The sequence below is a fragment of the Lonchura striata genome, chromosome 1A, assembly GCF_050655825.1.
Source record: "Lonchura striata isolate lonStrDom1 chromosome 1A, ASM5065582v1, whole genome shotgun sequence".
Taxonomy (NCBI): domain Eukaryota; kingdom Metazoa; phylum Chordata; class Aves; order Passeriformes; family Estrildidae; genus Lonchura; species Lonchura striata.
The window spans coordinates 26,521,132-26,532,867 of NC_140741.1; the positions used below are offsets into that span (position 1 = coordinate 26,521,132).

General features: G+C 47.9%; 1 protein-coding gene across 5 annotated transcripts in view; it reads left to right on the forward strand.

Annotated features, from left to right (window-relative positions):
* The window catches only part of CYTH4 (cytohesin 4), a 38,586-nt gene extending 37,415 nt beyond the window's left edge, over positions 1 to 1,171 (forward strand). For all 5 annotated transcript variants that reach the window (XM_085569213.1, XM_085569212.1, XM_085569211.1 and 2 more), the window contains one exon: positions 88 to 1,171. In XM_085569213.1, coding sequence (XP_085425339.1) covers positions 88 to 160 — 73 coding nt within the window. In that variant the 3' untranslated portion in view covers positions 161 to 1,171. The remainder of the gene's footprint in view (positions 1 to 87) is intronic.
* Positions 1,172 to 11,736: the final 10,565 nt, after the last annotated feature.

Here is an 11,736-nt window from a genome sequence, read left to right on the forward strand (position 1 = left end):
TGTCTCTGTTCAAGTTCAGTTAGGTTGTCTATGCTGATCTCCTTCATTAAGTCTCTTACTTTTGCTCCCATTTCCTCTAATTTCCAGGACCAGCATCACACAGGATCCTTTCTATGATCTGGTCTCTGCCCGTAAGAAAAAGATTGCCAGCAAAAACTGAACCATGACCTGGTCACCGGCATCAGAAAGGTGTAGGTTATTGGACAGCTTCCCTCTCACACTGGGCTCTTCCAGTGAAGAAATCTGGGAGTTTTGGTTCCATCTGCGTCCCACTTGGCAGGCAGATGACTGACAGGACAGCTTGCCCTGTTTGCTTCTTCACCTTCCAAACTGAAGCCAGAGGCGCAGAGTGCGATCCACTGAGGACTGTTGGAAGTGTGGGCAGGGGGTTGCTCATGTCTGAACATAAAGGCTCAACAGCTATTGGCCTTTGGGTTCTCCCATTTAGCCCCAGACGTGTGGGACAGGATCTGAGAGGAGAAAAGAATGTCTGCACAGTGTATCCAGCCCCTCCTGTTGTCACACCAGGCCAGGGTATTTTTCTGTGAGGGACCATCTAGATTCTCTTGGAGCAGCTGAGCATGGTCCAGTCATTTGCAGAGCAGAAAGGCCCCAGTCTTTTAGTGATTGTGGGGTGGAGGCCACCAATATTTAGAAACTCTCTGTGAAACCAGAGGTCAAGGTAAAATAGGAACCCCTCAGTTCAGAAGAAATCCTTCTCTCCCCCTTCCTAAAGCCTGTAGTGAGGGCTGTAATCCTGGGAAGCCCCAGCTCTGTAACTGTGTCATAAATGCTAAAAAGTTAAAGAAAATTGAACCCTAATCAATGTAAGGACTTACTGAGCATAGGGATGCTGTGGGACCAGGAAAGCAGCTTTTTTGAGACTCAGGGACCATCACAGATTTCCTTAGGGAAGAAACCTAAACTCTAGCTCTCCTGGATGATGGCTCCCTAACAAATGCTGATTCCTTGAACCAGGGGCCTGGGTTTTGTATCTGAAGGTTTTGCAGTCAGATGGCATGAAAAAATGGAGGTACTTATGTCTCCCCGCCAGCACACACACACACAGAGGCATTAATTCCCATCTTCATACAATGGTATCATCTGGAGTCTGGGGGTTTTTGTCCCTTGTGTAAAAAGATAAATTAAAGTGCTTAAAACAAGCCCAAAACTGAGGGTAATGTGATAATTTTCATGATAAAGTCTGAGGATGTGATATAAAAGTATCATGTTCCTGTGCCCAGCAGCGCAGCCTGAGCACCGCCGCAGTCTCTGGGCTTTTTCCTTCCTGCAGAGGGCTCCATCTACCAGGCAATCTGCAGCAAGGCCAGCACAACCCGACTATTCATTCCCGTTCTTTTCGCCCAAGCCACAGGAATGTTGATTTAATTTCAAGAGGTAGGGAGCATATCTCAGAGTTGAAGCATGTGCTCACCCTGGAGAAGGAGCGTGAAGGTTTTCTTCTGCTCATGCCTGCAAATGTCTCCTGCACTGAATCTTTTTGTTGCTGATGTGATACAAAGTGAGTTTGCTGCCCACTGCTCTGGAGCACGTGTGCTTGCACACACACATTCACTCCTGCTTTGGGTTCAGTGCAGAGGCAGGCTCATGTTCAGAGGTGGAAAAGAAGTCAGAATATGGTCCCTTATCATGGCAACTTCTCCTATATATGTAAGAGAAATACAAATATGCATTTGGTTGGTGAGAGATGCCGCAGGGCTTAGGATTGGAGTGAGAAATGTCTGTTCTAGTGCCTCTCAGGCTTATACTCTCTGTGACAAAAGCCATCAAAATGTAGTCTGGAGTCTCTATTATACCCATAATCTGGTGTTTAGAGAGGGAATCCAGGCTAAGCCCTCCCTACAGTTTACCTGGATCATTCCTATGACATTAGGGTCTATCCAAGCTCTTCCCCATTCCTCTTCAACCCTAACACTTCTAATTCTCTTCATGCTCCATATGTCCTTTCTCTTCCCTTCTTCCCCTAGATACCTACACTGCAGAGAATAATTTCTCCCAGCGGTTACAGGGTGGGAAGAACAACTTGAGAGAGGCAAAACAATGCACAGAGACAGACAGTTGTGTAATTTCCATCTGTCAAACTAACCACAAGAGTCAGGAAGGGTTGGACCATGTTCTGTTTCTCCTAGAAACTGAGGCAGGGAGACAGTAAATTTGAATTTCCATTGCCTTTTCTTGGCTCCGGAGGAGAAAATGCATTTCTAAACCCCTTGCCATGTGAAGCCCCTGTCTCCTCAGTGCCATGAACACAATGCCAGCAATGCAACACGTGCTCTCTTTGAGTGGTGCCCTGACCTCATGCCTGCTGAGTAGCCACGTTTGTCATTGGCCTGGGTGTCTTGGGACGGGTGTCTAGAACTGACTCCCCCCCCCCCCCCCCGCCCATGTCTGTGTGCTTTGACAAACTCTCTTGGAGTCTTTAGAAATCTGTGAGAGGAATGACCTGTGCAACTCAAATGGCATCACCAGGGAAGGTGTTGCTGACCACCATCATACATTCCCTGTGCTGAGGGCTGCTGCAGCAGCTCACACAGGTACAGACACACAGGCACACACACAGCCCCTCAGGTGCTCAGTCTGACAGATTGCTATCTGGATGCTGGAGGTATTTCTCTTTTTCATAGGCAGCATGTGTGGCTCACACAGACATACATGCAGAAGACTGACACTTATTCCCTGCCTGCCTAAGAATTCCTGCACACACACAGCCATTCTTTTTCATAATAAATGTCCATCTGTTTTCATAAAATAGAATAGTGCAGATGTGTGGAATAGACCACACCGCTGCATCCTGCCTCTTCCTCACTCCTTGCTGTCCTCCTATCCCCTGTTTATCAGCTCCTTTTTGGAAGGCTAATACATTTTAAAAAGGATTCTAGAAATTGTTTGCACTGACAGAGATGGAGCAGCTGTGAGGAGGGCCAGCAGCCTTGTGCAGTACAGCTAAGTAGAGAAAATCTCTGTGAGATGGAGGGGTAGGACAGCGTACAAATGGCACATTGGACTGAATTATGGTGTGAGAGCAATTAAAGGACATCAGCTGAACCTGTCCTTTGCCAGGGGCTGAATGCTCTTGGTGATGGGGGCTCAGGAGCAAACGGAGGCAAGACTGCCTCCAAGTTGGCCAGGATGGTGTTCAGTGGCAAGGTGAGAGCACCCATTAGAGACACTGTTCCTGTCAGGCCTGAAACTGCTCAGCTGAGCATCACACAGCCTTCAGCACAACAGGAAAACCAAGGAGCTGTTTTCTGTCATCTAAGCAGGGTTATGTGTACCACGACTGCCAGCCTTTTAACTCCCTCCGTGTGAGCACTTGTACTTCACCCCTCCACAGCAGTGCAGGGATTGACACTGAGAGGGGACAACAGTTCTGTCAGCTCGTACCATAAATCCATAGGATTGGAAAGGCCATTGCAATGACCTCAGAGGAATGGGAGCCAGTCTTTTCCCTCTGAGATCAGCCATTTGTATGGAAAGGAGCACAGCCTCACTGTATTGGAACTGGTTGGAATGGTGCAGTCAGATTTGTGAGCCCAACAGGCGCAGTTCCTCCTGTCTCCCACCATTTATGTTTGGTGGTTAGAAAGTAACTTTAACCTGAGGGTGAGTGATCCACTGAGGCAGGAGTACTGAGGTACTTCTTCCTTCTTAATTTTTTGTGTTTTGAGTATGCATTTCACACAGAAAAGACAGAGCACAAAGGTAGAGAGCAGGATGGCTCTTAAAGGCACCATGGCCTCTCTGCTGCGCCTTGCTCTGGATCAGTTCTGCCTCCAGCCTGGCAGAGGACACATTTGGGGGGCTGGAAGAAGCCCAGGCAGACAGGAGTTGAGACCTGGCCGGGATTTCTTGGAGTGTCACTGCTGTCACATCTGCAGTGTCTCTGCTCTAAGTGCCTGTGACAGGGGCATGCAGCAGTCTCATCTTGCCATGCCAGTTCCAATCCTGCTGCCTCTCCGCAATGAAGATGAATGTTGCCTGTCCCACACTATCACATTCCCATGTGTGTGAGCCTGTGTACGGACAGCAGTTTGCTGCTGAAGGCTGGTGCAGTGGGCCAAGTTGAAGGAGGCTGTGTGTGACGGGGCAGAGGGATGCAGGAAACAGACAGGGAGGGTGCAGGAGTCTGGGTCTCTGTGGGTTGTCAGTGAGGCACTGACAAGAACAGCTCCAGAGCAGGGGCAGCACAAATGTCAGGAAGATGCAAGGTACAAACACCCTTTGAGCAGCCCACAACCTCTGCCACAGATGCTGTGCCACAGCATGGCGGGACACCTTGTGTCTGACAGCTGTCCTCTTCCGTGGGGACAGAGAGTCACGTCACTAGACGTGCCAGCCCAACACTTCAGGGAGACAGTGGAGATGGTGCAAGGTGGCCATCACATATGTGCCCTCAAAGGCACAGGCTGTGCAGGGGGAGGACCATATGTCCTGCCAGCACAGCATGCTTTGATCCTGCACCTTGCTGAAGGGATCTGGCGAAACTCTCTGGGTGAGAAGAACAGAGATAACAGAGGAGCAGGGAAGGGCAATCCTTGTGGGGTTGGACAGCAAGCAGTGTGTGGGGAGAGGGAGCAGGGCAGACTGCTGAGATGTCTCTGGGCTCCTGGCCCCGTGTGGCCCTTCACCTGGGGCAGAACTGGGGAAGCACTGCTGTGGCTGTGTGTTAAGGGACATGGCAAGGTGACTCATTTAACCTCCATCTGAGCTACCAGATTGACCTTAAGGGACCTACAGAAGAGATGTTTTCTGCTGCCTCTTTAACTGTGGTGGGTGGCAGCAAGGTTCCTGGAGTTGGCTGAAGAGGTGGTGATTTGTGCAATTAACATCTAATCAGTTCTATGAATATTTATTGCTAGTCAGCAAGCTTCTGAGTGACACTGAAGCCCCATCTGATTGGGATCACATTCACAGGTAAGTCAGAGCCTCCTTTGGGGGTCACAGACCTCCCAATGGGGCAAAAGTTCACAATGGTATCACCATCCAGCAGTACATGGGAGCACATGTGCAATATTAACATGGAAAACTGTATTCATCCCTTTTTTGAAGGGATGGAAAAACAGAGGTTTTAAAATTGACTTGTTGGGGAGAGACACCTTGAAATAGTCTGAATATATTAACAAACAACACATGGCTGAGTTTGAGCCTGGGTGTTTGCTTTTGGTTTTGTTGGATTTGGTTGTTTGCTTTTCTGTTTGTTAGGTGTTTTTTTTTTTTTGTGTGTGTGCTCTCTCATTTATCTTCTATTGCAACATGGGAGAGAAAATAAAAAGGAGAGAAATATAAACCCCTGAAAATGTGTGAAAACTCACATAACAGTCAGGGATTTCTTTGAGCTTGTCATTGACCCTTCCCCCAAAATGGCATAAAATGTGCAGAGAGCTAGTATTTTGGTTTTTGTATAAAAGAACACTACTTTGGGGTCTTTCTGTCATCATCAGAAATTTTGACTGTTTCCAACTTTGTCCAAATTGATGCTATTTCCAGAATCCTCCATTCTCTTCCTTTATCTTCTCTGTGCTCTAATTCTTTTACCTCACTTTTGCATCTGGCTTCTCTTTCCCATGGTACCTTCCACCTTCTGGGCTTTACTCATCCCTCTCCATAAACTTGCCTTAACAAGTCCCCTTTTTCCTGATGCTGCCTCTCCTGCCCTCCTGCTCCCTGGACAGACAGCCTGCCTTGGCAGAGCTCTGGGAAAACCCCCTATTATTAGTGGAATGTGAGCTGTTAAACCTCAGCCCAACTCTTCTGCTCCTGCTGCTCACCTGCAGCTTGGGTTTGTGCTGGAGGCGCTGCCAAAAGCCTGTTATTACCTAAATGAAAAAGCCACGCAGCCCTCTCTGAAAAGGAAGACACACAGATAACAGTGATTTGCCTGTTGCCTGCTGCCTTCTGACTGAGAAAAACACCCCAAATTCCAGCTCTCAATGGAGGGAGAGGGATAGAGACACTTTTGCACATTTTCACTTTCTGAAAGGAAAGGATCCTGTGAATTTTTTGTGCCTGCGTGGGAGAAGATCCTCAGAATTTTCATCACTAGTATCCCCTTCTTCTCATGGTATTGTGCCTCGAGTGAATATAGATAGGATGGGATAAAAAGCCCCAAAAGTGGGAGCCAGTAATAAACCCAGAATAAACTGCATGGTAACAGGGCAGGAGAGAGAAGGGAAGGGAAAGAAGGGGGAGGATTGGCAAGTCTTGAAGTCATTATCATAGAGCACAGGGGCTCTGTTGTGTAGAACTGTTTTCCTTGCTGTACCCTTCCACTTTCCTCAGCACTTGCACCTGGAGCTGTGATTTCAATATCCAGGAGCTAATGGCCTGCTTGGTCTCCTCTCCAAAGGGCATTCAGCAGAAGAAAGTGTGCTTTGCACAGGGAAAAGCTAGAGACACTGCAAGGAAGACAGTAGAAAGGGACAAGAGGGGAGCTGGCAGCTCAGAGCCATGTGGTGTGGGGAAAAAGTGCACATCTTCCAGGTTCCTGGGAATGCCAGCTGACCCTAAAGCCCAGACATGCACAGCTTCACATCTTCAGCATCACAGTTTGGTGTCCCCACTGTGATGCCTTTACTCTGATGCAGTTAGAATTCAGGTAGTGGCTGGCAACACTTTGAAGGGTGTATGACCAGTAGCCAACCAGCCATAGCCAGCCAGTATTGAGTGGTTTCCCTGTCCGGGGACCCACATTATTTAATATCTTCATTAATATCAGAGAGAGTGGCATTAAGTATAGTCTCAGCAAGTTTGTGGATGGCACTGAGCTGAGTAGTGCATTTGACACACTGTGGGAAGGAATGCCATCCAGAGGGCTCTTTACAGGTGGCAGATTTAAACTGAAAGAGGGCAGATTTAGACTGGACGTAAGGAAGAAACTTGTGATGAGGATGGTGAGACACTGATGATACTGGTGAGTCACATGCACACATTCTTTCTCCACTACAGCACTTTGTTATATCCATTTACCATTTGACCATCATCTTTCCCAAGTTACATCAAAGTATCATCCATTTCCACAAACATAAGACTGGACTTTAAAAAAAAAAAATCCCAAGATTTTATTTCAATGTTGCCTAGTTATATTTTGGGAGGGTTTTTTTTTTTTTTTTGTCTGGAGAAGAGAAAGAATCTGGCTTCCCTCATTCCTCTTCATATTTGGTCTGAGAATTGAAATTATCTTTTCATTACCTTGACTCCAGGTTCTGGGGCTTTAAGGAAATTATTATATTTTAGGATGCTAAGGATAAAATGGTAAGAATCTGTATAATTTCCATGCACTCCTTTCATCAGACAGCTCTACTCCTGCTGTTAGGTGTGCCCTTAACACTCACATCTCCCCAGGTGTTTGCCCTCCTATGTTCCCCTGCACCAAATATCTCTGCACCGCGTGCAGCTCTGCTTAGTCCTTTGCAATTACACACAGAAATACCTGTTTGTTTTGGTCTGGTTTTTTTTTTGTTTGTTTGTTTGTTTTTTTTTTTTTTTAAGGAAAGGTCAATGTTTATCTTGCCCCATGGTGAAATTTATCTCACAGCCTTCAGAGCCAGGCTTGTTGGCCTGAGCAGCCAGAACTGCAGGTGAATCCATGGGGCACTGGGAACCCTCTGCAAATCCAGGTGGCCATTGCTATGAGGGGAAAAGAAGAGGAAAGCCTCTGTCCTCTAGGCAGGCTTGGGACCTGTTTTCTATTTCTCCTCCACAGGGCAGACAGGCTGCTCCTATGAGATGGGAATTGCTGAGAGATTGCAAACTTGTTGCAGTGAATTTCAGAGATGCCTGGCAGGGGCAGCTGGTGCAATGAAGGTTCAGCGTATTAAACTCGCCATAGTAAAGCCATAATGGGATTTTGCATGCTGCTGTGACCAGAATACCCAAACCAGCTCAGCACCTCACCTCATCAGGGATGCTCTCAATACCTTCTTGTTGCTCCAGCCCCTCTCCCTGCACCTGCAGTGCGTGTCCCAGCCATGAGGCTTTAGAAGAATATCTATCTGTACAGGAGGAAGGGGGGACTTTATCTCTTGGCACCACCCAAGTCTCATAGGCATGTTGGCTTCTTAATCTGCTCCTTTTAGGAGTGTGCCAAACATCATTTGTAGGTGGGAATACATCATCAGCAAAGGAGAGAGGGCAGGATTGCTTCCTGGGAAGTGGAGAAAGAAAGTGAGTTTCTGGGAATGTGGGTCAGCTGTATGTGGAAAGGACACTTGGGAAGAGAGAGGTCAAGTGTCAGATGGGAAAAGAATGAAGGGCATGGAGGAAAACTAGGAAGAGGGATGCTCCAGGGAAAGAGCTGTGAATAGTTTGGGGGAGAGATGCCTTCAGAATAAGTAGGATGTGGACAGGGATCTGGGAGGAAGGGTAGCCAGGAGATGGGGCTGTGGGAGGGCAGGCATGGGGATTGTACAAGAATTTGCAGCCAGGAGAGCATGAGGAGGGTGGTGGGCATTTAGAGGGGATATATGCACCACTTCCCACAAGGTGTATTCCCTTTATAAAAATCCATTTTGTAATCTGGAATCTGGGATTTGCTCTGTCGGATCTGCCTCTCCTCTGCAAAGCATCTAAGAGAGTTCATCTTATTAAATCCTCTGCCCTGGAGGAGGTGAGGAGGTCAAATGCCTTCTGAAGGACAAACCCTTAGAAAAGCTGTTTCCCTACTGTTGCAGGGACCTTAATCCCTTGCCTCCTTCCCCTGTTCAGGCTCTATTACCTAGAGGGAGGAAAATATGAGAAATATAGGGGGATGCAAGAGTGAGCCCTCCAGCCATCTTGCATGGGACTCCAAGTCTGTGTGCTACAGTCCCAGGTGGATTGTGCTATTTGTCCAGTTCTGCAGCTGCCCTGAAGGGATGAGGGCAGGGAAAGCCTGGGGTTCCCTCCCAGACCTGTGTCCTAACTGCACCCAGATCTCCTGGTGAGACCCAGACTTTACAACAGGAGAACACACAGGGCAAATGCCTGAGAACCCTATGCATCAGGAGAAAAAAGCTAGTGTCAGGCTTTGCATGACACAGAAGCCCAAATACTACATTTGTTTCTGCCTTACTCTCTGTGTTTTTGCTCAGAAGACCTCAGGCATTGCAGTGGTCTCTGTTACACAGAGCTGACTTTGGGGTGCAGCTCAGGTGCAGAGGAGCCTGACTGGAAGTGAAAGAGATGTGAGTTAAATAAAGAAAGATTTGTCAATAGCAATAATTTAGTAATTTGGAGGTTTTAGGGTGACTACCTCTGACACAGTGGGTATTAGCACAAGGAAGTTGTGAGACATTTCTATGCACTCTGTTCCTTTCTAGCCCAGAGGAAGCCAGAAAGGGACCTGAGGGCTTGCTTTTCAGCTGTGATTAAGCTTGCAGAAAACCTGCATTACTTGGGTCACTGACAACCTGTGTGCCCCAGGGGCAATGCTCCCCACTGGCTGGGTAACAAGGCCTTCCATCTCCAGTGCTGGCAGCGTGGCAGTCAGCCACTTGAGGGAAAGATGGATCAAAGCAGAATGCAGCCAAGGAAAACCTGAGAGGGAGATGGAGTCCAACTCTATGAGGCCAGGCTGAGTTTGCTAAGCAGTAGAAGGACAAAACTCCATTTCTTCTGCACTCTGGAGTGTGAGGCAGGAGTATGGATAAATGGGAATTAAACCTAATTTTCCTATCATTAGGACCCATCAGAAAAGGGTCAGGGCATCATTCTTACACCTTCATTAGCCAGCACCCTTCCCTCCCAGCACCCAAATCAGACACCGTTTGCCACCATTTCTGTGCCAAAAAAAAAAAAAAAATAAGACACCACAGATACAAGGGGACAGCAGAGCAGATTGGGGGGGTGCATGGAAATAGCAAAGGTTGCATTGCTCTACCTCTTCCTGAATGCTCTTTTCTTTCCCTTTTTCCTTTTGGTACCCCATGGTCAGTGGTTTCCCATCTGCTCAGTGAAGAAAGGTAGGTGAATCCCTTTCTCTCACCACCTCTCCACAGACAGTCTCCAAGGGCTGGGGATGACAGTGTCTTTTTTGCCTGAGTTCTGCCACAGAGCAGAGGCAAGTCATACCTGACTGAGGATGGTGCTGCCACCAGAACAGGCTGGAAATACCCATCAGGGCTCCAGCCAGTGTCCAGCCACTCCTGCCAGGGGAGATGGCTCCATACACAAGCTTCCTCCTTCCCTTTGAGGGATGGGCATGTCTCCCTTTGTTCTTCTCAAGGGAAAGGCACTGCTGGGCATAGAGGGGGGGAGCAGATCTGTGTGGGTGTTGGGCTGTGGTTCCCCACCTCGAAACAGGCTTGCTGTTAGCAAGCAGCACTGCACAGAACTGTCATCCTGAGGTGTGGAGTCACAGGAGTAAGATCTCTCACAAGAGGAAAGGGCAACCCTGTACTCAGCACACACAGCCTGTTGGCCCTAATTTTTCCTCTGCTCTGGGCTCTGTGTGCCAGGATGAGATGCATCAGGAGAGGTACCATTTTGCTAAATCTTGAAGCTGACACTTTAAATATCCATTAGTGCTGCTACTCTGCCAGAGAGCATTAGTTAAGATACATGGACTGTTCCATCCCTGATCCCTAGCCTCAGCCCTCCTGTCCCTCCTTTTGTCTCCCCAGCCCAGCCTGACTGCTCTTCCAGTACTGACAACATCAGTCATCTCAGGACCAACCCCCTTGTTCAACAAATCTGTCAGTTCCATCTTTTACTCTGCTCATTTTCAAGGATTTTTGTATCTTGAGGGAAGCATCTCTCCGTGCAATGCACGTGGACCAATACTCAGACACATACCTAGAAAAGGACAGAAGGCAAAACTTCCTTTCTTCTGCCTTCAAGAAACAGATAGGAAGCACTAAATGGAGCAAAGGAAGGAGGAAGTTTCAAATACAAATTCTGGCATTCCCTCTTGGCTGCATTGCAGGAGTCAGCAGAATCCTCTGCCAAGATTTGGTTTTGAGGCACTGTGCAAATGAGTTGCCAAAGCCAACCCTGTCATGCCTCCACTAGTTTGGGCTACTGAGCATCCAAAAACAGGATCACAGAACTATAAAAATATAGAATGGATGGGGTTGGAGGGAAGCTTACAGATCACCTAATTCCAACCCCTCTGCCATGGGCAGGGACATTTTTCACTAGAACTGAGTGGATTGCTCAGAGTCCTTTCCAGCCTGGTCTTGAACACTGCCAGGGATGAGGCATCCACAGCTTTGTCTGGGCAATCTGTTCCAATGCCTCACCATGCTCGCAATAGAGGAATTCTTCCTAGTATCTGATGAAGATCTTTCAGTTGCCCTCTTTCAGTTTACCACCATTCCCCCTTGTCATGTCACTACATGCCCTTGTAAAAAGTCCTTCTACAGCTCTCTTGTAGTCTCTGCTTTGGTGCTGAAAGGCTGCAATAAGGCATCCCTGGAGCCTCCTCTTCTCCAGGCTGAACAACAGTCCATGAAAAAGGATGGATCAGGAGCCAAGAGTAATATAAGCATGGGTAGGGCAGTCACCTACACTACCCAAGCAGGGGTGGTGGCAGCAATAAGAACTATTAAAAAACTCTGATAAACCAAGCAGACCTCAGATCCATTTAGGATCCACACAACTACAGTGCGCCAGAAGAGGGTGCCTTGGCATGAGCTTTAAACAGGCCTCTGGGGCCTGGGCACAGGAGGTGTGAGTGGAAGCCACAGGTAAAACTGACCAGAGCAGTTAAGGCTCATTAATGCACTTAAGGCCCTGACC